This window comes from Astatotilapia calliptera, chromosome 4, assembly GCF_900246225.1.
Source record: "Astatotilapia calliptera chromosome 4, fAstCal1.2, whole genome shotgun sequence".
NCBI lineage: Eukaryota > Metazoa > Chordata > Actinopteri > Cichliformes > Cichlidae > Astatotilapia > Astatotilapia calliptera.
In genome coordinates this window covers 12,751,050-12,776,275 of record NC_039305.1, presented here as the reverse complement: position 1 = coordinate 12,776,275, position 25,226 = coordinate 12,751,050, and the positions used below count along the sequence as shown (strand labels likewise).

Here is a 25,226-nt window from a genome sequence, read left to right as displayed (position 1 = left end):
AGAGGCGATGCTTCACTAACCGAGTGTGAAGATTCATTTGCAAGTTTACAACCAACATTTTAAACCAGTGACACTTGCCCTCTCTCATACTCAGGAAGTATTGTTAAATGATGCTCTCTAGTGTTCAAATATTACATAGCGTGTATTTCTGAATATACTAATGTTTTTATTATGAGAAGAAGACATTTAAAAAGTGGTGTGCTTATGAGTGCTGTTTTCCTCCGTGTGCCCCTCTCTAAAAGTTAAGAGTTCATTTTAATCGTTTTAAATTTATGTTACTAACAAAACAGTGACACAATTTATTATTTATTTTAACCAATGCTTTTATTAATTTATGGCAAAACATGAATTCCTGAAAATACTTGTTAACAATCTGCAGATGAATACATGACTTAAACCTTTTGCTTTATTCTGATTTCTAACATGTAAAGACTGTAATGAGCAAACAGCACAAGCAGTAAAGAAGCAGATTTTAAAAGCACATTCTGGTCCTCGACTATTCAGTGGGACATTCTGACTTCTTGATGGTTTTCTCTGAAGTCTGTGAGCCCAAAGACACTTTACATGTATAAACCTTATCCATGTTCCAGTCTGACGTCTGGATGGTCAGAGAGCTGCTGATTTGGTAAGTCTGGTCTGGTCTCTGAACAGCAGTGCTGGTAGAGATCCCACTGCTCACTGGACTCCCACCAGAAAACCAGCTCACATCTGCAAAAGGCACAGACTGACTGGACAGACAGACCAGAGAAGCTGTGTCGGACTGGAGCTCAGCACTGGACGGAGGGAAGACTGTCAGGACAGGAGGAGAGAGGCTGGAGCCTGAAAATACATGAAAGATGTTCAGAAAACAAAAAAAGATAAATAAAAGAAAGAAGGAAATTGGAAATGAAGTCATAACCAGAAGTAATCAAGAAGAGTCAATATGGAATAAACATAACATTTGTGATGAAGTTAGAAGAAAACAAAACTAATGTACAATACCAAAATATATGGATCCAACATATTGTTTGAATTTCTTTTTATATTTTTACCAAATAAAATATGATTAGTTACTTTTTAACTTTCCATGTAAGATGTCTTTGATTAAATTCTACAGGTTTCTGCATAACATGTCAGCTAATGTGGGTAATTTTCTTTCATATCAAAGAAAAGTTCTAATCACTTCAAAGTAATTTTGAACTTTAGTAACAGTGTTAACTACTATTGAAGAAAGAGAAAATGGGCCTATGTATGTTTTTGAAATACCAACCTAAACATAAATTAAAAGCAATAAGAACAGAAAAACAACATATTTCACATCATTGTCAGAGAACTGGTTTGACCCCATTTCACATTTTTTAAACATAAGTAATTCATGTCTGCTGTATATGAGACAACCTGAAACTATTTCAGATTGTACAAAATCATAAAAAATGATGCTAAACAAGAAATATATTGAACTAAGTAGTCATCAGCAGATTTTTGCAAAATCTCTGTTGTTTTATGATCAGTTAAAAAGTACTTACTTGTCACAATCAGCTTGGTGCCTTGTCCGAATACCACAGTGATTCAGTTTGTATACATGGCTGTACAAAAACCTCCTGACTGTCACTGATGAGGGGAGAGGAACTGAAACATCCTGTAGAGACTAACTTTCACTGTCAACATCTCATTCACTTCATCTGTTTGTATTTTATAACTGTGTCTCTCTGTGTGTAGTCGTGTTTTTTCCTTCTTGTCACTTGTTTTGTGTAAGACTTAATTAAGTACTCATTACTGATCTGAATTAAACAGAGATTCACTGTCTCTCAATGAGATTTTGTTTAGTCTGGTTCACTATGACAGAGCATTTTTGGGAGAGTCTTCCCATGTCTGACAGGAACTCACTGCAGAGTCTCCTGTCTCTGCATGATTGATAAAAGACTGCAAATCAGTGTTTGATCAGGATTTAGATATTAGTCTGTCTGAGGAGAATCCTGCTGAAAATGCAGTTGACCTGTGAGAATGATGAAATCTCAGAAATGAGAAGAAGAACCAGGAACCTGTTTGTACCAGCCGACATAAAAGCTTTCAGCTTTTTTTAATGTTGTATTTGAGCAGGTTAAAGTTTAGAAAAGAATAAAAAAAAATAAGCAATCCAATGTTTAATAAGACATTATCTGAACATTGTATGTTACACTGAATTTTCTTGATTGGACTATACTCAAGTGAATGAGTCTAAGAAAGCATATGTACTGCCAAGAGGTTTGTAACACATTGTGATAAGTACAGTGTCTTCTATTTCTGCGAACTTGATAGTTAAATGATAATTAATGTTTGATGAGGATGTAGAGTTGAATCTTTCTGAGGAGAATCTTGTTTGAAAGCTTTTGAGCTGTCAGAATGGAGAAATCTTAGAACATACAGATGATCTTCTCTAGGAACTTGTTTATACAGCTAATAGAATTCCTATCATCTCTCTCAATGTTGCATTTGAGAACAGCTTGTTGAAAACTTTGTACTTAAGTACAGTAAGTAAGTATTTGTACTTGGTTACTTCCCACCTCTGGGGACAGAAAACCTGTTCCAACGCCAAGTGAGCTGCCAGAATGAAAACTGAGGAACCCCTCCAGGAACTTGTTTAGACCATCCAACATAATTGAACCATATTGCAGCTGAGAACAACTTCTTGACCTGGAGAAACCTTGTGGACAGCAGGTATCTGGATAAACACTTCTGCTGCATTAACATGTGCCAACAAACACAGAAAGAACATGAGTGAAATGTCTTTCTCCAAAACGATGGGCTATGAAACAGATGAGAAGAACGTCTTACACTTTAGAGAAGTGATGAGAGAGCAGACAGACCCCAGCATGTTGTCAGTGTGAGGTGTAAACATCCTTTAATATTCAGCTGAGATGTGAAAACGATTGTAGTGACAAGAGAAGCAACAGATCAAATTCAATTTAGCTGCATTTTCACTTCATATGAAACATTTTTAAACCTATTATGCAACTTTATCAGTATCCATTTGGGTTGATTAATGTGATTTACTGCAGCTAGAATGTGACAGTTATCAGAGTTTTAGGAAACCGTTTGTCAAATTGCTGTTATTTAAAAACACACACATAATAGGTTTAATTGTGTTAGATGCACATAATTTAAAATGCACATAATTGTGTACATATATATGGCAATTTGTGTTGTTGGTGGTCATTATACTCCTCGATATTTTATACTTTCAGTGATGAATGTAAAAATATATCAAAACAAGTAATTCAGTATTTATTAGCAGACTGTCTGAAGTGGATGAGTTTTCAATGATGAACATTAAAATAAATCAAAAATAACAATAAACACACTATTTGAAGGTGGTGGGTTTACACTGAGTTTGCTGAATGGGTCTTTTGTCAGCATGTGAAAAATAGAGCATCAAAAAGCAGAAGTATCAGTGAGGAGGTTTTTGTCACAGCCTGAATCACTGTGATACGGGTGCAGAAGCAGAGTCATCATATGTCTGACAGTAATACACTGCAGAGTCTCCTGTCTCTGCTCGCTTGATAATGAACTGGTAATCAATGTTTGATGAGGATTTAGAGTTGAATCTGTCTGAGGAGAATCCTGTTCCAAATTCAAGTGAGCTGCCAGAATAATGAAATCTTAGAACATACTGAGGAGCCTCTCCAGGAACATGTTTATACCATCTAACAGAATTCCCATAATATCTCTCTATGTTGCAGTTGAGAACAACTTCTTGACCTGGAGAAACTGTGTGGACAGCAGGTGTTTGGGTCAACATGATCACTGCATCAACATCTGCCAGGAAACACACACAAAAACATGAATGAAAAGTTTACCTCCAACAATATACACCCTAAAACAGAAGATCTTACATGTTAGAGCAGTGATGAGAGTGCACAGGATCCACAGCATGCTGTCAGTGTGAGGTGTAAATGATCTTTACTGTTCAGCTGAGATGTGAGTGAGATTGTAGTGAGAAGTGAAGCGATACTGACACTTAAAGACACAGAGGAGAGGCAAACCAAAGGAGGAGGAGATTCAACACAATGATTTTCATTCATAGAATAAAAAATCATTTATAATGCAAATAACATCAATTAAATGTTTCTGGCTCATGTTCAACCGACACACTTATGGCTGTCATGACATATTGCTCACGAAAATATTGTTGTAAAGGGAATAAATATTATATAACTGATTATTGACAGTTTTAGGTGTTAACACCAATCTCTCTCTAGCTGAAATGTGAGCAGGACTTATGTGAAAAGAATAAACAGTAACGTTTATAAGAACATGAGGTAGAACAAGTCTCAACAAATTCAGAACAGTTGTAGTTTAAATGCAAATGCCCTTATCCTCACACATCACACGTTTTCTTCTCGTCTTATATTTATTTCTGCCTGATGTATAGTCATCACTATTTAAGAGCTGAGACTGGTGTTTACTAAATTTCTATTACTTATAGATAACTTTTAGTTATATACAGTATTAGTCCACTTCTGACATGTTTTGGCTGATTAATATCTCTATATTCCTCTGCTTGCTTTATTCATATTTTCAATGATGAATATTAAAATTAATTAAAAAAACAAAACAAATAACACAGTATTTGAAGGTGGTGGGATTTCAGTGTGTTTCTCGGATGTGTCTTTTTTTCAGCATGTGAAAGAGCATCAAAAAGCAGAAGTATCTGTGAGGAGGTTTTTGTCACAGTGTGAATCACTGTGATACCCCACTGCTAGCAGAGCCGTCCCATGTCTGACAGTAATAGACTGCAGAGTCTCCCTCCTCCACATTGTTGATGATCAAACGATAATCTGTTGTTGACTGATGAGTGGATGTGAATTTTGAAGAGGAGAATCCAGAGCCATAGGTTGGAGAACTATAGCTATGATGAAAATACAGCACAAACTGAGGAACTCCTCCTGGAATCTGTTTATACCAGGCAGCAACATAGCCAGTAACAGTCCCCAGGTTACAGTCCATGGTGGCTGTCTCTCCTTTCCTCACTGATAAAACAGGAGGTTTCTGTGTCAGCACCGTCACACAACTCACACCTGCAAACATCAAGAAGACATGAAGTCAAGAGAAACACACTGACATTTAACTGTAACATGAAGTCTATTCTTCAATATATTTTAGACTCTTTACATGTTAGAGCAGTGATGAGAGCACAGAGAGTCACCAGCATGTTGTCTGAGTGGGCTGAGAACTGAGTGGAGAGATGATGGTGGAGGAACTATTTAATACAACTAACAGGAGGAGGAGCTTTGGAGTTTTCTTTTTTCCGCTTGCCTGTGTTATTAATATTAATAACAATAATAATATGTCTTGTATATATAGTTTTTTTAAAATTATTTTGGAATGGTTAATAGCCATTCTTTTTCCATGGTTGGTTATATTTTATACTTTTAACTTGTATTGTATTTATAAACTATAATTAGATTAGCATATTCTGAAGCAACATAAAGTTTACAATTTCAGCTTTAGCTCTGTAAAAAAATCATTTTCACAGAAAGTTATTCTCTCACATGTCAAACTTTGTGGTGACTTTGCACAACAGTGGGATCATCTAATTAAATAACTAAATATCTGTAAATAAGATGGGCCTGTTTAAAATGTGATGTATAAAAACAGTTTTTTAAAAACAGAAGCAGTTTGCTGCTTGAAATTCCCACCCTGTGATAAACCATTAAGATTCAGCAACAAAATAAAAATGATATAATTATGTCAAAATTTGTCACAGCAGTTGCATCATGACAGCTGACGGCATTTTGCTGTGAGACAAAACTGCACATTCCAGGGTGGCCTTTTGTTGTGGGCAGTCTGAGGTACACCTGTGCACTACTCATGATGTCAGATCAGCATCCTGATGTGGCACACCTGTGAGGTGGGATGGATTATCTCAATATGGCAGATGTGCCCACTACCACACATTTGGACTGATTTGTGACCACTGTTTGGGAGGGATGGTTATATTGTGTATCTGGGATGAATTTTAGGTCTCTACGTCCATCCCATGGGGAATGGGAGCAGTAACAAAGGTGTTGCGTTTATATTTTTGTTGAGTGTAATAATGAGGAGGTTTTTGTCACAGCCTGAATCACTGTGATACGGGTGCGGAAGCAGAGTCATCCCACGTCTGACAGTAATACACTGCAGAGTCTCCTGTCTCTGCTCGCTTGATAATGAACTGGTAATCAATGTTTGATGAGGATTTAGAGTTGAATCTGTCTGAGGAGAATCCTGTTCCAAAGCTGAGTGAGCTGCCAGAATGAAGAAATCTTAGAACATACTGAGGAACCCCTCTAGGAACTTGCTTATACCAGTTAATATAATTCCTGTCATATCTCTCTATGTTGCAGTTGAGAACAACTTCTTGACCTGGAGAAACTGTGTGGACAGCAGGAGTCTGGGTCAAAACTATCACTGCATCACCATCTGCCAGGAAACACAGAAATAAATGAGTGAAAGATTTACCTCAAAATATACAAACTGTTATATAAATGAGAAGAAAATCTTACACGTTAGAGCAGTGGTGAAAGCACAGAGGGTTCCCAACATGATGATATTAGGTGGTGAAACTGTCCAGCTGAAAGATGAGAGGTGCTGTAGTGAGAAGAGAAGAGATACTGAAGCTTATAAAGACACAGAGGAGCAGAAGTAAAAGAGGAGGAGATTCAGCAAAACAGCTTTTATTTATAGAAACTAAATTAAGTGATATAAATTACTGATAATTTCATACAGTGAACATAACTCTGAGTTTGATGCAGTCTTGTTTTATTTTGACTGAATTTTAGTTAAGCACGAGTTAGTGAAATTACTGAACTGTAATGCCAAATGAATTTGTGTAGTCTCATTTTTTTTCAATTTTGTCTTACTGTGGCTTGAAATCATATTCACAATTAGCATGTTTTTGATCAAATTCTAAGAAGCTTGGAAAGAAGATGACCTGGATGACTGAGAACCTTCACAGTTTTTGATCAGACATATGCTACAGTACAATAATAATAAAAGCTGATGATGTGAGGCTTTGTGTGTGAATAATGTGTGTGTATTCTGGGGCTTTCTTTATTTAAAGTGAAAATTTAAATGAAGATAAAAATAATATCAATAAAAATAACAGAACAATGTTTAAAAACTAATTGTGTGAGACTCTGGACCAAAAAAAGCATAAGTTGCTAGCTTTGAGTTGCTACTAGATATTAGATATTATATTATTAGATATTAGTCATATTTCAATTTACATTCATTCATCCCAGAATTGAAGTGACTGACTTACTATTCGTGTTTTGGCTGATGTGAAAAGGTTGTTGTTGTTGTTGTTGTTGTTTGTTTTTTTTTTAATTGTTGGGGTGTCCTGTGCACAGGTGAGTCTGTGTCATAAAAAATGCCCTAACTGCATGTCAGAACTGCATAATGAGTGTTATGATGATTCTGCTTTGAGAAATTTGCAACAATTGACAGAGAAAAACTACAAAATATTATCTGCATAATGTGTTGCAGATAATGTAAACCCACCACTTTATCTTGGTGGGTTTATACTGAGTTTGCTTGATCTCTCTGTTATCAGGATGTGGAAGAGTGTCAAAAAGAAGATGAAGAAAAATAAAAAAGGAAGAAAGGATACCCAACGATGGGAGGGGGGGGATCACTGTCCCTAAATAACATGAGTGAAATATGCATTGGGTAGCTTTTGTCTGCTGCTTCTTTCCTGTCTGTCTTTTGGATGTGTTTCTGTTTGTGCTTTAAGGCTCTACACCCCGGGGTTGCTTTGCTTTTGTTTGTGTTGATTGATATGTGTTATTTTTGCTGTAAATGCACTGTTCTGCTGTTCATATGACAATGTTTAATAAACTCTGTTTTAAGTCTGTTCTGCTCTTTTCCAGAGAATCAGCATGAGTGATTTGATTTTAATTGTATTCAAAAGCTTCAAAACTTGTTACCTGACAAAACCTTTTTCTCCTGTTTAGGTTAGGGAGACAGGTAAGAGGCCAGTATTTTCTTTTGGGTTTCTCGTTATAGGTAGGTCAGTTCTGTTTCATTTCTAGAGTGTTTTGCTTGTTGTTTTGACCATGCCCATCTTGATGCTTGCTACCTTTTGAAATTAACAAAATATCTGGTTGTTGTGAAAGCGCAACCCTGTGGCAGCATTGGTCTTTCTTTGGGAAATTAGAGCAGGGGCATTATCTTTCCTTTTTTATGTGTTTTGGGGTGTAACACATTTCATTTCATAACTGGACTCTATTTAGTGTTCCTTAACAGTAAATAAAGTTATGTTTAGGCAAAAATCAAACAGGATTCAGCTAACTGTCTCTGAACGATCGAATGGTAATAATTAAAACATTTCCAGTAAACAGCATTTTCATTTTATTTTACAGAGAGCTGATACTTCATTTACATGAGGTTATAAGACCTGCAGGTGCATCATGGACACGAAAAAACAGAAGAGCAGACAGGTTATGCTTCACTAACTGAGTGTGAAGATTCATTTGCAACATTTTAAACCAGTGACACTTGCCCTCTCTGTTACTCAGGAAGAATTATTAAATGATGCTCTCTAGTGTTCAAATATTACATAGCATGTATGTCAGAAAATATTTATGTTTTAACTATGGGAAGAAGATGTTTTAAAAAGTGGTGTGCTTATGAGTGTTCTTTTTCCTCTCTGTGCCCCTCTCCAAAATTTAACAGTTCATTTTAATAACCTTAAACTTATGTTATTTATAATACAGTGATACATTTTCCCATTTACTCACAAGAAAACACATTTTTTAAATCAATGCTTTTATTAATTTAACGCAAAACACAAATTCCTGAAAATACTTGTCAAAAACCAGCTAATGAATACATGACTTAAACCTGTTGCTTTATTCTGATTTCTAACATGTAAAGACTGTAATGAGCAAACAGCACAAGCAGTAAAGAAGCAGATTTTAAATGCATTCTGGTCCTCGACTATTCAGTGGGACATTCTGACTTCTTGATGGTTTTCTCTGAAGTCTGTGAGCCCAAAGACACTTTACATGTATAAACCTTATCCATGTTCCAGTCTGATGTCTGGATGGTCAGAGAGCTGCTGATTTGGTAAGTCTGGTCTGATCTCTGAACAGCAGTGCTGGTAGAGATCCCACTGCTCACTGGACTCCCAGCAGCCAACCAGCTCACATCTGCAAAAGGCACAGACTGACTGGACAGACAGACCAGAGAAGCTGTGTCGGACTGGAGCTCAGCACTGGACGGAGGGAAGACTGTCAGGGCAGGAGGAGAGAGGCTGGAGCCTGAAAATACACACTCAAAAAAATGAATGAGGTGGATTGTTCAGTGTATATTAATTATTTATTTTCATTTTACTTAAAATATATGTTTTTGTTAAGTTAACATATGTTTTTCTAATCAAGTCTACGTAATTGTGTCTATTATTCAACGTACATAATACTAATGTGTTACTTGATCGCATAACATTTAAGTTAAGTCAATTAGGATCGATATACCTTGTATATCCACAAGGTGGCAGTAATGCAAAAACAGTTGTAATGAAACCGCGCAGAACAAAAAGGTTTCACGGCTTGTGCCTGCTCATGCGCAAGACTTCAAATTTAACTGAAAAAGGCTGTTTTGGCTCCAAGCTACTGTTTCTTTGAGAGGTAAGACCACTTTTTTCTTTGACTATGTTGTGTAGTATCTATATGTCCAGCATGGTTATATTTTGCGTTTGTCTTACAAGACATGTTATATCGTTTGCGTGCGCTTGTTTTACATTAGTTTTACTGGGTCCTGGACATGCTTATTTTGTGGACTGTGTAAGAAACATTTTTATTGTTTTTTGTTTTATTAAGGGATTAGCTACAGGGGTTCATGGGGTTATTCTTTCAAGGGGTTATTTTTCCATTTGCTTTCTTGGGATTCCTTTTCTGTAATCCGAGAGTCGGAAATATCGAATAGGATAGCAAGGATAGCATAAAGTGACATTTAAAATCCAAAAAGTCAAGGGCGAAAGCCACTGTGACACCATTGTTCTGCTCTATCAGTAATCTGTATTATGTAAAAATGGTCTGTAAATACAGCATGTTTCCTAGCGGAGTTATACATATCAATGTAGTTATAAATTACAGTTTGTGAAAGTACACACTTAATTTTTTTAATAAAATTATTCAAGACATGAGTGGACAGACAATGGAGGTCGACAGACCTGGTGATAATTGCTTCTATAGAAAGTTAGCACATGGCAGTGTCAATCTCTTGCTTTTCTTCTGAGTAGTATTTTATTTAGTTGTAATTCAAACAATAATTTGCTTCTTGAAATTAAGTAATGAATTTCTTGTTTTACTTTATAAATCTCAGATCCTGCCTTTACCTGCTCCCTCCTATACTGATGTGGTGTATGTGGTATTGCTGAGCTTGTATGTGGTATGTGAACTGTTATACTTTTAAAAACAAAACTGTTTTATAAGTTAAGTTTTCTTTTGTGACCCATCCCATGCCCCTGTTATTTCTTCTCCACATCTGAACCATGGTAAAGGTTGCAGTTCAAGGGCCTGAGGCATGAAATTCTTTTCAGATCAGCTGTGATCAATATTTTTTGGAACTTGATAAATAACAATAAAAGCTGTAATGGCTCCATTAGCATTTTGTGTAAATGTTTGTGTTAAAATTATAGCTTTAATGAGGTCTTACTACATTAGTTTTAGTTTGTATATGTGTACATGTAGTATGTATATTTACAGTACAGTATGTTGTGTTTGTTGACATATTTTCAGGTGGAAGCAGAATATGTGAGGATTACTACTGCTGCACATGTTCCAAGGCTTTTTACACAACTTGACCAATACACTGACCAGCTCATAAAAGTCTTCAAGAAAAAAGGAGGCGTTGCAGGGAAGAAAATTAGACAAACTTTGGCCCCAGCCACACAGGTGCGTTATTCTGTTGGTAGCAAAATATTATGGCTAATAAGATCATTTTCAAATTTAAACAGCTAGTGTATGGTAGCTGCACAGTGCACTTACATTTATATTAAGCAAGACAAAGTTTGGTACTCAAAACGTTGGAAAATTTAAATTACCTAAACATATGTAAAATCTGATCCCTTGATTTAGGTTAAACCAGAAGTGAATGTTTTTATGTTATGTTTTGAATGCAAAAAAGATGATGTATTAGTTTGTCTTTACCTCCATTATGGACATATATAATGTGGTGGAAACCCTGCCCAACAGGTTAACTATTCATGTCCATGTGATGATTAGTTGGTCTTGTGTACATGTCTATCTGTGCAGTGGATATGTCATTCATTTTGCGTATAATGTGAGTTTCTGTCATCCTAAAGTATATCTGTTTTCTCTTCCTGTATCTCTGCCACTCTCTACAGAAGGAAAGTATTGAAAAGGGGAGGGAGTGTGTCCTCAGGGCACTACCTTTTTACCTGAATGAAGACCCAAGCATCCTCTTCAAAGAATAATTGGTTGGTAATTTTAGTTTAGTTTTTTATCTGTATTAAACCAAATTTTGAATAACTAATGTTGTTGCATGTTGTTGTTGTTGTTGTAATTTGCATGGAACCTGTTTAAATGTTTTGGGAAATCTTCTTGTATACCCAAACTATTTATATTTATCGTTGAATCTGTAGTCTGAAATAGTGGCACACTGGGGTGCATGTTCCTAATATTGTATTTACGTCATTAAAGGGTAGCTTTGGCCCTTTTTCTTTCTTTTTTTTAAAACTGGATGCCATTTTTCTATGTTTTTGTGTCTAAGCTACAGCTGTTCAGAGGGAGCTGGAACAAATTACCCTTGCTATCTTTACCATCGAAAGAGCTGATGCCAGCACTCCTCCAGCCGATGTGGGTATAACCATCTAGTGTGTCCTGCATGACCTGGAAGACCTGGCCTCTGCATGTGCACTCTTAATGGGTGGGATATATGCACTGAATCTCAGTTAACCTCAAGACTGAAAGCTTTCTTTGAAGTACTTCAGAAGCTCTTCCTTCATCTGTATGTCAGCATACTCTTGACCAAGGTACAGTTGCTCAAGAATACACTGAATGAATAAGCCAACCTTTAATTTGGATGATGAATGTTCTGTCAGATGGACAGAAGTTTTTCGGAGGCTGAATGGGAATAAAATGGTAATTTGTAAATGACAGATAACGGGAAAATTACATTTAAGAGAAATTTAGAACATTTTGAAAAGTTTGTAAACTACTACAATTTGAGAGATTTTACTGTTGTGGGGGGCTAGTAAGAGACAATCAAAAGTATTGAGATTTAAAGGATTTAATTGAGAGATGATACTGCACCAGAAATGTTGAAGGGTGGTGTGTATATTAGCGTTCAAGGCATATTGTTATGAGGTGGAAATATGTTCATATTCAGTTTGTGTTACATTGTGTGCATTGTAAAGGTAATTGCAATACATACTAAAAATAAGGGTAAGTTAGGAGGTTGATCTGATATCCTCGTGTTGGTGTTGTTCCCAGATCATCATACTAAATGTTGTTCCAGGATCAACATTGCAAGTGACCAATCAGAATGTTGTGACGTCATACTTTTGCGACTTCGGGAAAAACCGGCGTAAAACAAAAAACTGTACTTAAGCTGCGTGAAACCGCCTCTGTCCGCCGATCAACTGACCCTAACCCTAACCGTAACCCTTTAATAAACAGTAAGCAGAATTGATATTGTCCTTGCAACATTGGAATTTCATAAATGCACGAATGGCTTGGCGCGCAAAAGAATAACGTCACAACAATGTGACAACATTTTCATGATGGTCTGGGAACAACACCAACACGAGGCTATCAGATCATCCAAGTTGGGAATGCAGGATGAATGTATATTTTGTGGACTTTTAAAGACGAACAATTGTTTCCATGTTAAAATGTTTACATCTGAAGTTTTTTGCCCAAACACTGGTAAAATAAATGTTGACAGTGGCAAGTGTTAAATGGTTACTGCTGTGCTGTTGCAAAAAAACTGAACGCTGACAAGCTGTTTTATTGTTAGACCATAATGTTGGCATGTTTTGTTAAAGTTTTATTTGGGATGGTGATGTAATTTTCTTTGATTGCTAATATCAGTGGACTATTTATTATTGTTGTTGTTGTTGTTGTTGTTGTTGTTGTTGCATAAATTTTTTTTAAATTGTGGCTGTTGAGGTGGACACTTCACTTTGCATTGTTAAAGGAAAGCACTTCATTGGCATTGTGTTACTGGACTGACCCTAAGCAATCATTGCAAATAGCAACTTTGCTATCCATTTTAGACACTAAAAGAAAAAAACACTCACAGACCTTACTAGCATCACATGTGCATAACTCAAGTGTCATCTTATCAATGTGTTATGTGATCTTCAATGCGTTTTTTTTTTCTCTTCTATTTCTGGTAGATACAGACATTTAATTTAAAGTCTTGATGTTGCATCTGTCTACATACTGTTAATTACTAACCCTAATGAGCTGTTGTGTTTTATTTTGGACTGGGTTTACACAAATGCTCACTGAATGTGTTGGCAATAAAAGAAATTTTAAAAAATAAGTTGGATGTACTTAATTCATTTGTGTGGAACCTGTTGACAAAATAAATTTATGTAAAACTAATTAATAAAGCACAAGGTGGCTGAAAATATAATATTTGAATTAATCTAACTTAAATTTAACATTTTACTGCCACAAATAAGAAATGTGTTGAAGTAACTAATCTAAACTATCTAACCTGAAAATATATCATCTTTGTTCATACAACATAACTTGATTTAGTTAGTCTTAAATATGTCTTGTTAATCTTAAGTAGTTTTTTTAAATTAGATGAACTAAAGATTTTTGCTTTAAACTAACATAATTCAATTTCGTGGAACCTGTTGACAAAATAATTTTAATTAAAGTCAACGTTTCATTTTTTTGAGTGCATGAAAGATGTTCAGGAAATTGAAAAATCAAAGGAAATGAAATAATGAAAACAGAAGAAATCAAGACATCAATAAGAGTCAATATGGAATAAACATAATATTTGTTATGAAATTAGAAGAAAGCAATACGAATGTGATTTGGAAAAATATACAGACAACCCAACATAGCAATTGATTTTCTTTTTAAGTTTTCCTAAAATAAAATATGACTAGTTACTCTTTAACTTTTCATGTAAGATGTCTTTGATTTAATTCTGGAGGTTTCTGCATAACATGTCAGTTACTGTGAGGAATTTTCTTTCATTAAAAAAAAAACTGTACAGCCAGGTTCTAATCACTTAAAATTAATTTTTAACTTCAGTAACACTGTTAACTACTACTGAAGAAAAAGAAAACAATCTTATATATGTTTTTGAAATGCCAACCCAAATATTAAATAAAAACACTATGAGAATAATAAGAACAGATGATATCCTATTTCACATAATGTTTAGTGAACAACATTTATATAAAAATATACAAATTTGGTTTGACACCTTTTCAATTTTTTTTAATATAAAGAATTCATGTCTCCTGCACATACAACAACCTCAAACTATTTCATGTTGTACAAAATCGTAAAAATGATGCTGAACAAGAAACATATTGAATTAAGTAGTCATCAGTAGATTTTTGCAAAATCTCTGTTGTTTTATGATCAGTTAAAAAGCACTTACCTGTCACAATCAGCTTGGTGCCTTGTCCGAATACCACAGTGATTCAGTTTGTATACATGGCTGTACAAAAACCTCCTGACTGTCACTGATGAGGGGAGAGGAACTGAAACATCCTGTAGAGACTAACTTTCACTGTCAAAATCTCATTCCTTTCATCTGTTTGTACTTTATAACTGTGTCTCTGTGTGTAGTCGTGTTTTTTTCTTCTTGTCACTTGTTTTGTGTAAGACTTAATTAAGTACTCATTATTCATCTGAATTAACCAGAGATTCATTGTCTCTCAATGAGATTTTGTTTAGTCTGGTTCACTATGACGGAGCATTTTTGGGAGTCTTCCCATGTCTGACAGGAACTCACTGCAGAGTCCCCTGTCTCTGCATGATTGATAAAAGACAGGTTAAAGGTTAAAAGGGATAAAAAAAACAAAAAACAAAACAAAAAGAACAATCCGATGTTCAATATGACATTATCTGAAGTAGGGCTGGGCCATATACTGTTCACGGTAATACCGGTATAATGTTGGGCAACGACAAGAAAATGAAATATCGCAATAGAATATGGGTAAAACGCGCATGCGCAGTGCCTTTGTTTTCATACGCACATGGCGAAAAAGGGACGACAGTGACGGTGAATGAGAAGGGCGAAAGTGGATCGTTAAATGAAACGGATGAACCAGAACTGGTTTGTAAAAATGCAACTTCAGTGGTGTGGAACTGGTTTAGCTTTCGTCCGTCAGAAACACAACAAACCACTATTTTTGGTAGTGCATGCTAGCGGGCCGTCGTTATTACCGTGTCTTTTGGAAAATACGGCACACTTAAAATCAATCCTTTGATTTTTCTGAAAATCGACAGTGCCCCTTATAATCCCGTGTGCCTTATGTTTGAATTCTAGTTGTGTTTACTGACCTCGAAACAATTTTATGTGGTACACGGCGCTCGAAAATCTGTCAAATGTTTCAGGATGACTTTGCTAAGCTACGAAGCCGCACTGCTTGATGGATTGTCAGAGCATTACGGCAATCGTAGGCAGGAGCCTCGCGGAGTGATACGTACGGTGCTTCAACATAATATTACAAGTTTAACTTTTTTTAAGTTTTGTGGATATTATACATGGTTATGCCGAGGATATGTCGGCCAATTTCCACTGGAAATGCCTTTTGGTTAAACTGTCAGCAAGGAATTTGCATTTGCACTGTTACAATTTTGTATAACTTTAATGCAAAAAACAGCTGCTTTTTTAAGTGAAAATACATTGATGGGTTTTTTTTGCACTAATAAAATTGTGGAGTTGTAAAGTATTTTGTCTAGTGTCAATTATATCGTCAGTTATATCATTATCGCAAATTTTCAGATCTATATCGTGATAAATATTTTTGGTCATATCGCCCTGTTCTAATCTGAAGGTTGTATGTTAAAATGAGTTTTCTCCTTTGGACTATTGAGTGAATGAGCCTTAAGAAAACAGCCACAATGTAAATCATTGTACATTGTGTACATTGTCTTCTTTTTCTGCCTGCTTGATAGTTAAGTGGTAATTAATGTTTGATGAGGATGTAGAGTTGAATCTGTCTGTCACGGTCTGGCTGGCAGACCGTGGGGATGTGAGAAATGAGGACCCAAAATGCAGGACTTGACGCTGAAGGCAGTGCGTTTATTTACAGGGGTGAAAATCCAAACAACAATAAATCCCCCGTGCGATCCCAACTCCCGTTCCGTGTCTTCTCCTTTAACCCGTGCTCCGTGCTCTGTCTCCGTTCTCCGTGTACTGTCTGTGTGCTGCCTCCTGGTTGCCGCAATGCCTCCTGGGGAAACATGCATACAAAAGGTAGCCGTGAGTACAAAAACCTAATGGCAGGCCTGCACTAACCTTGCACATAGACTTAAGACTGACGGGAAGTCACTCAACGATCCAGCGTCAGAGGAGCTCTCAGCCACACTGTTTTGAAGCTCCTCTGACGAGGCTTGATCGGCGCCAGGTGTGTGTGGATTCCTGGGTGGGACCGGTCAGCTGGCAGGGCCACACCCACCAGGCCTAAAAGTGCCTCCCACGACCGCACCCTCACACACATGCACACACCCATAACACCTGACAGTACATCAACATGGAAAAACAGGACAGCAGACACAACCATAGTAACAATAACCACAATAATAATGATAATAATAATAATAACTAGTCCACACTGCTCACGGACCCCGAATCCCTGGAACTGGGTCCGTGACACTGTCTCTGAGGAACCTTTTTTCAAAGCTGGGTGAGCTGTCAGAATGGAGAAATCTGAGGAAACCGTCCAGGAACTTGTTTATACCAGCAAACAGAATTCCTGTCATCTCTCTCATGGCATGGATATTGAATGCATTGCTTACTGTTTTCTTTGAAACATTTGTACCTGCTGACTTCAGGTATTTTTGGTGTGCCATTTTTTTATAGGCTGTTCCCTGTACATTTGGAATATGAAACAAAGTAAAGAGATAGTCTCAACGGGGACAGACAGAGGTGGCAAAAGTACACACTTTCCTTACTTAAGTAGAAGTACAGATACCTAGGTTAAAAAATACCTAGGTATCTGTAGTTACTTTGTTGAAATAAACGGATTACACTGCGGTACTTTCCTGTTTCATTTTGTCACGGGTCAGGACTGTTTGGGTTTTGTTTGACAGCTACGCTCTGTTGTTCCAGGCGGCAGCGTTACGGTTGCCATGGTTACAGGTCGACTCTCTCTCTCTCTCTCTCTCTCTGCGACTGTGTGTTTCCTGGGTGAGAGAGCGCCTTTTCGTTGTTTTTGTGCTAAGCTAACAGGCAGAATGCTACAAGCATAGCTCTAAAGAATGTAGAATCATGGGCAGTGTAGTCCGTGCTGCAGGGAGAATGGACTGCCATACACGTTATGGGTCTGTGAGCTCGAGGAGGGAGAAAAATGGGAGTGGAAAGGTACGAGTTGTCATCGAGGAAAAACGGGAGCTGGAAGCATGTAAATATAATAATAACCACTTCAGCCAAGAAGAGTGCCTGACGAACCCATTTGTAAGTAAGCTATTAAGACTCGACTGTACACCGTGTTCGTGTTTTCCTCCGAAACAATAAGTTCCATTGGAGCAGTCTTTCAACGCCTCTCTCTGTCTCTCGCAAGAAAAATTGACCCACACAACAAAGTAAAGCTATTTTTTAGCTACGAGCCGACAGGGACCCCGCCGTATTAGTCAGAGGTCCCTTCGGAGGGACAGTTTGGAGTCGCGGACCTTCAGTAATAGTAATAAATCACACAGCAATAGTACATTCACGTTGTTGTAAAAAGCATGATAATATATTAAGTAATCCAAAGTATTCAGAATACGTTACTGTCATTGAGTAACGTAACGGAATACGTTACAAAATACATTTTGGGGCATGTATTCTGTATTCTGTAATGGAATACATTTTAAAAGTAACCTTCCCAACACTGCTCATAGATATGACTTTCCATGCATTTTTTGCACCTCATTTTCTTCATATGTTCAAAACTTCCCCCCTGTTTCATTTCTCCTTGTTACACATAAATAACAGAGGGTATAAATACAAGTGACCCCCCCCCCCCCCCCCCCGCCACAAAATAAATAAATAAATAATAATAAAAAATGAAATTAAATCAATAAATAAAAATGAATATAAAATAACAACAACAAAACATATAAACATATGAAAACATGAATCATCAGTAAGTCTGTCTTTTTCAGTTAAAAGTACTTCTTACAGTCAGCTTGGTACCAAATACCACAGTGACTCAGTTTGTATACATGGCTTTACAAAACGGCACCAATAAGGCATGAGGAATTGCAACATCCTCTTCAGGCCGACTTTCACTGCCAACATCTCATTCCCTTAATTGATATTTCAAAACACTGCTTACGTGTTTCAAACAATTTCTGTCTCTTTAGACATTCAGTTTCTCCTTTGTGTCATTAGTTGCTTTCCTGAAGATTTTATGGTTTTGCCTGATTAATACTAGGAATACATAAGCACTGCAGTGTATCTCATTCAGATTTTTGTCAGTCTGAATCACTGTGATACAACTTCACTAGAATAGGTGTAGTACAAAGAGTCGACAGTTCTGTACCGTCAGTAATGAAATAGTATTAGCTGTTCTAGGATTTAAAGCTCTGAATCTGTCTGAGCAAAATCCAGTGGCAAAGATGGTAAGATTACTGAATGGCACGTTAATAAACTAAGTAACTGCTGCAGGAATTTTTATAAAAAAATGTTTTTTTCCTTTATTCTGAGTGCTTTCAAAGTGTACTGTGAAAAATAGTAGGCACAAACTGAAATCCTGGATTTCATGGCAGTGATGTTCATGATATGATATTTAGAAGTTTGTTGATGTCGTCAGCATGAGTATTTGCATGCATGTAGCTCTATGAAAAGTAAATATACCCTAAGGTGAAAGAGTAAATAGGATTTACTGAGTACTATTACTTTTACTGCAGATGGAATGCAACAGTTATCGCTATAAAGCTTACTGAAATTATCGTCTATTCAAAACTTGATTAAGGACGAAAACGTGCGTGTAAAAGAGTTGTGAGTGTACAGTGTGTGAAAGAGTCCCCAAAAGCAGAAGTATCAGTGAGAACGTTTTTGTCACAGTGTAAATCACTGTGATACGAACTCATCAACAGAGTTGTCCCATGTCTGACAGTGATAGACTGCAGAGTCTCCCTCCTCCACATTCTTGATGATCAAACGATAATCTGATGTTGACTGATGAGTGGATGTGAATTTTGGAGAGGAGAACCCAGAGCCATAGTCTGGAGAACTCCAGCCATGATACATCCTTAGAACATACTGAGGAACTTCTCCTGGAATCTGTTTATACCAGCGCGCCTCACTATTAGTAACAGTCCCCAGGTTACAGTCCATAGTGACTGCCTCTCCTTTGCTCACTGATAAAACAGGTTTCTGTGTCAGCACCGTCACACCACTCACACCTGAAAATGATAAGAAGAGAAACCCACTGAAATATCAATCCAACAAATAACAACTAATTTGAAGTATAAATGAGGATCTATACATGTCAGAGCAGTGATGAGAGCACAGAGAGTCACCAGCATGTTGTCACCGTGTGCTGAGAATGGACTTGTAACTTGGAAAGACATTTCACTGCCTCTGTGGGATGATTAGAGGAGGTGTGAACCATTAAATATGTCCCTGAAATTGAGAGACTGACAGAAGGAGGAGCTTTGGGTAAAACTGCATACTTTCTGATATTGTCTTGAGTGGAGGCTAACTTATTTTTTTATTTAGAATTTGGGTGTTACTGATGTCTCCCTTCCCCTCAATATTACATTAAACTGTAGGTTTAATTGAAATATTTATCATTGTTGTTTGCATATTTATCATTGTAAAGTGTCTGTCTATTTATCAGTAACAGCAGAAATTAAACTGAATAATTACAAAAACGGGAGTTTATGTCACTATCCAGTTTATCCAGTTTATCCAGTACACACTGCAAACTTATACAAAGTCAGCAAGTGGACCTAAGGCTGCTTAGTAAAGAGGTCTTTGACACAAAGTAAAGCGCTGTGGTACAGGTCTTTTAATATGCTTCCCCTTGTTCTTAAAAAAAAGCAAGTAAGCCATTTTTTATTTGAGAAAAATCTGAAAAATCTGTTGGAGGGTTATGACTGTGAAAGATATTACTGCAACCTGATGAACACCTCCTGGAAATATGAGTGACCACTAATACTAACAGTATCTCTAGTCAGACTTTAAAATTGGTGATTTCCCCCTGTCCTATTAAAAAAAAAAAAGATGACAAAGGATGAACTGAAGCTCCGCCATCACGTGATGTCACATGCTGCTGTTTCTGATGTCACTTAAAAAAAAAAAAAAAAAAAAAAAAAAATTGGTGATTAATTTTTGTTTAATTCTGTCTTATTATTAAATGTAATTTAGAGCATGTTAAATGCATGTTAAAATAATAATATGATATGCTTGGGTCATGATTGAAAAAAAGATGGTGTGCTCAGCTGAAGCTCTTCTACTCCGTGTTATATTAAACGAGAAAAAATAAAAATATTACTTGATGACTACGGCTGTGAAAACTGACTAGTTAAAACAGAAAGCTGACAGTTCTTCATTTACATATATCTATAAATAATAGATGAACTCATGCAGGTGCATCCGGGGAAAGAAGAGAAGAGAGAGAAAGGTGATGGTTCACTGACCGAGGATGCAAATTAATGCAGGGTAGAAACAACACGTCATCTTAGTGTCACTGTGACCTTTTGTATGTTTATCTAAACTTAAGAAGCGCTGCTCACTGGTGTGCAGCGATTGTACATTACGCTGTGACAAACAACACATACTTAAGCCTTTTCTGGCAAAAATAAGATGAAAACAACAAAAGCAAGAAAGAAAGAATTATGAGTACAGTTTAAATGAACAACACTTTAATTAAGGTTTAAAAAAAATTCATGTATGAATATTTTAAACTGCATTTTATTAAAATAAGGAAAAAGACAGCAAAACACGAATTCCTAAAACTATGCAGTAATGACAAGAAAATATACTCATGGTGTAAATCTTATGCCTTATTCAGATTTCCAACATGAATATATTTTAGCAAACAGCAGTAGACAAGCCAATTTTAAATGCACATTCTGGTCCTCGACTATTCAGTGGGACATTCTGACTTCTTGATGGTTTTCTCTGAAGTCTGCGAGCCCAAAGACACTTTACATGTATAAATCTTATCCATGTTCCAGTCTGATGTCTGGATGGTCAGAGAGCTGCTGATTTGGTAAGTCTGGTCTGGTCTCTGAACAGCAGTGCTGGTAGAGATCCCACTGCTCACTGGACTCCCAGCAGCCAACCAGCTCACATCTGCAAAAGGCACAGACTGACTGGACAGACAGACCAGAGAAGCTGTGTCGGACTGGAGCTCAGCACTGGACGGAGGGAAGACTGTCAGGACAGGAGGAGGGAGGCTGGAGCCTGAAAATACATGAAGGATGTTCAGGAAAAATCAAAGGAAATGAAATGAAATAATGAAAACAAAAAAAATCAAGACATCAATAAGAGTCAATATGGAATTAACATAATATTAGAAGAAAACAATACTACTATACTGTTATTTGCAAAAATATACAGACATAACCCAACATAGCAATTGAATTTCTTTTTAAGTTTTCCCAAAATAAAATATGATTAGCTACTCTTTAACTTTTCATGTAAGATGTCATGTCATGAATTTAATTCTGGTTTCTGCATAACATGTGAGCATTTTTCTTTCTTTAAAAAAAATGGTACGGCCAGGTTCTAATCATTTAAAATTAATTTTCAACTTTAGTAACACTGTTAACTGCTATTGAAGAAAGAGAAAACAGGCCTATGTTTTTGAAATGCCAACCCAAATATAAATTAAAACATTATGAGAATAATAAGAACGAACAATATCATATTTCACATCATTCTCAGTGAACATTTATATAAAAATATACAAATTTGGTTTGACACCTTTTCAGTTTTTTGATTGCACAAAATCACAAAAGATGATGTTGAACAAGAAACATTTTGACTTAGTCATCAGCAGATTTTTGCAAAATCTCTCTTGTTTTATGATCCGTTAAACAGCACTTACTTGTCACAATCAGCTTGGTGCCTTGTCCGAATACCACAGTGATTCAGTTTGTATACATGGCTGTACAAAAACCTCCTGACTGTAACTGATGAGGGGAGAGGAACTGAAACATCCTGTAGAGACCAACTTGTACTGTCAACATCTCATTCTCTTCATCAATCTGTTCATTTTAAACAATGTTAAAGTGTTTTAAATACCGTCTCTCTCTGTCTCTCTTATTCCTTCATGTCACTTGTTTTGTGCAAGATTTCATGAAGTCCTCGTTATTGGCCAGCATTAATCAGAGCTGCCTCTCAAGAAGATTTTGGTGACAGCCTTTCTTTCTGCCTTATAAATGTGTTTTTAATTACACACTGATGAATACTGAATTTGTTTGTAACAACGACCACCACTGAGAGTAATAGTCCTCAGGTCATATATATTTGTGTGTGTGTTTGTGTATTTGTGAACCAAAAATTGGTATTTATGTCAAAGTCTTATTCATTTCAAATAAGTTGAATGTTTATTGTGCTTTTGTTATTCAATTTGTTGGCATTCGTTTGTTGTAAAATAATTCTAAATTAGTATTGTATTCTTTGTTGTTCTTTTTATTCATTAGTCATCAATAACAAAGCATGTGATGTTAGGGGAACATACTATTGCTATCTGTTTGCTTTTGCAAATAAAAGTTTTATCTTTTATAATTTCTATTTGCACATAGCCTTTGGACCAGCTAATAGAGCAGGAAAATACAAGAAATGTATTTATGACATAACTGTGTAGTGTAAACAGTCACTTTCAAGAACATTTACAGATCATCATTTGGTAGTTTATGGGCACTTGTACTAATTATTTAAGTGAAAATACATAAAATTCATTAAAGTTTCATGGTGCTCCATTTGCTGCTCCAAGGTGCTGTCCTCACCTTTTCTGCCAGGTCGTCGTCTGGTTTCCTGTGTCCTCTTGGCTTCTTCACCCACGTGCTACTCACCTGTTGCTCGTCACTGCTAATCGATCCCGGCAGTACTGAAGGCCTTGTTGGAGTGCCATTCCTCCTAAGTTCCTCGTTGTACCTCCTTTAGTGTAGGCCCGGCTCTCTCTAGTGTACTTCCCTGTGTTCCCTGGTATTTCTTCTAACGTCTGTCTCCGTCTCCTTGTATAGATCTTCCTGGATCCTTGCTTGTTTCCCTTGGACCTGACATGAATAAGCATGAGTGAGAGTGAGTCACAGTGTGGAATTGGACTGAGTGTGTTTCCTGTTATGGACTGAAACAAAGAGTAGCGTGAGTGAGTTTTCCCTGACCTTCTCTTCGAATCCCTGGAACCTTCTTTGCATTATTCCCGTATATATGTAAATAACTCACCTGGTGTTGTAAATAAAACCCCTTTTGACTGCACAGCTCTGCGTCCTGCTTAACTAAATGTGACATTCAAGTATTCTTGACAGAATTCCAGGAAGAAGAATAGACACTGAGTAGATACTGTTTATTTCCTTCCCATGAGTATTATGTCAGTCAGTTTGAGCTTCATCATTTGATCTAGCTCAGACTGACTAGCTCAAATATATACAATAATAATACAATAACTACAACAAATGACACCATCAGAATTACCAAAGTCATGTTTAATCACCATGTCTGACAAAAATAATGTTCTTGAAAAGTGGTTGTAAAAGTATCAAACATTTACTAGTGTCCTTAACCTCACCTTTCTACATTTTCCTTCTGCCTTATAAATATGTTTGTGATCAATACAAACTAAATGTAAATGAAGATGTCCTAGATGTTCTAAACTATCTTCAGTATAGCTTTGTATTTTTGTTTAACTGCATGTTAACAACACTTTGTTTTAAACAATAAGTTAAACTGCAGTTGGAATGTAACAGTTAGACATGTGAGTAGTGTCTATAAAATTTATTAAAAACAGCAACATATAATACTGTATGTTGGATAGTTTGGTTTAAATGATCATTTGGGCTGATGTGAGTAAATGAGATGTACATATTTCAGTGCTTTGTTCTTTATGCTTTTAATAACAAAGATTAAAAAGCATTAAAAATGGAAAAATTGAGTGTTTATCAACATGTTATGTGAAGGTGGTGAGTTTGACTGAGTTTTCTTGATGGGTCTTTTTTCTGCATGTAAAAGTTTCTCAAAAAGCAGAAGTACTAATGAGGAGGTTTTTGTCACTGTCTAAATCACTGTGGTACAGCTGCACTGGCAGAGTCATCCCATGTCTGACAGTAATACACTGCAGAGTCTCCTGACTCTGCTCGCTTGATAATGAACTGGTAATCAATGTTTGATGAGGATTTAGAGTTGAACCTGTCTGAGGAGAATCCTGTTCCAAAGTCGGGTGAGCTGTCAGAATGATGAAATCTTAGAACATACTGAGGGACCGTTCCAGGAACTTGTTTATACCAGTTAACATAATTTGCATCATATCTCTCTATGTTGCAGTTGAGAACAACTTCTTGACCTGGAGAAACTGTGTGGACAGCAGGTGTTTGGGTCAACACGATCACTGCATCAACATCTGCCAGGAAACACAGAAAAAACTGAAGATAAATTTTAGCTCTAAATATGGAATAAAAAATAGGAATGAGAAGAAGATCTTACATGTTAGAGCAGTGATGAGAGTGCAGAGGGTCCACAGCATGTTGTCAGTGTGAGGTGTAAATGATCTTTACTGTTCAGCTGAGATGTGAGTGAGATTGTGAGAAGAGATACTGGAGCTTATAAAGACAGAGGAAACCAAAGGAGGAGGTGGTTCAACAAAATTACTTTCATTCATAGATCAAATGATTTATGAGGAGTTTGTCATTGTTGTTCACATTGTTTCACAATGTTTTGGATTCATATTCATCATTCATGCTCATGTCTGTCGTAAAATAATGTTCTCGAACAGTTAATGTAAAAGAAACAAATATTTATAACTGATGTCCTTATGCCCACACGTTCCATTTTCTTTCTACCCACAGGTGTTTATGATCGATTTTCAACTAAAATTTAAGTGCATTTTCAGTTTATATATA

General features: G+C 36.5%; 1 protein-coding gene, 1 long non-coding RNA gene and 2 pseudogenes across 4 annotated transcripts; 1 reads left to right on the top strand and 3 right to left on the bottom strand.

Annotated features, from left to right (window-relative positions):
* Positions 1-305: 305 nt before the first annotated feature.
* On the bottom strand, positions 306-5,181 carry LOC113020670 (immunoglobulin lambda-1 light chain-like). Its single transcript, XM_026164832.1, has 4 exons — positions 5,131-5,181; positions 4,711-5,036; positions 1,506-1,539; positions 306-819 (listed from the first exon to the last, which is right to left on the bottom strand). The coding sequence occupies exons 1-4, from the start codon at positions 5,168-5,170 to the stop codon at positions 497-499; spliced, it is 723 nt and encodes a 240-aa protein (XP_026020617.1). The 5' UTR covers positions 5,171-5,181; the 3' UTR covers positions 306-496.
* Positions 5,182-8,749: 3,568 nt separating this feature from the next.
* Positions 8,750-19,783, bottom strand: LOC113020666 (immunoglobulin lambda-1 light chain-like; annotated as a pseudogene).
* On the top strand, positions 9,595-12,441 carry LOC113020669 (uncharacterized). 3 transcript variants are annotated; one of them, XR_003272213.1, is made up of 4 exons: positions 9,595-9,626; positions 10,324-10,389; positions 10,740-11,440; positions 11,734-12,441. It is a non-coding gene; the product is annotated as an uncharacterized LOC113020669 (long non-coding RNA). The 3 variants fall into 3 exon arrangements; XR_003272214.1 differs by lacking the exon at positions 9,595-9,626 and having other exon boundaries at positions 10,147-10,389; positions 10,740-10,895; positions 11,348-11,440; XR_003272212.1 differs by lacking the exon at positions 9,595-9,626 and having other exon boundaries at positions 10,147-10,389.
* A 1,273-nt stretch (positions 19,784-21,056) lies between the features above and the next one.
* On the bottom strand, positions 21,057-24,876 carry LOC113020668 (immunoglobulin lambda-1 light chain-like; annotated as a pseudogene).
* Between the last annotated feature and the right edge of the window lie 350 nt (positions 24,877-25,226).

Excerpts from the sequence above, each read along its gene's own strand:
- LOC113020670 (XM_026164832.1), bottom strand. The coding sequence starts at position 5,170 with ATGCTGGTGACTCTCTGTGCTCTCATCACTGCTCTAACAT. Across the intron at positions 5,037-5,130 it reads TCTCATCACTGCTCTAACAT|GTGTGAGTTGTGTGACGGTG; the intron begins GTAAAGAGTCTA and ends TGATGTTTGCAG. Across the intron at positions 1,540-4,710 it reads ACGGCTCTGCTAGCAGTGGG|GTATTCGGACAAGGCACCAA; the intron begins GTATCACAGTGA and ends TGAATCACTGTG.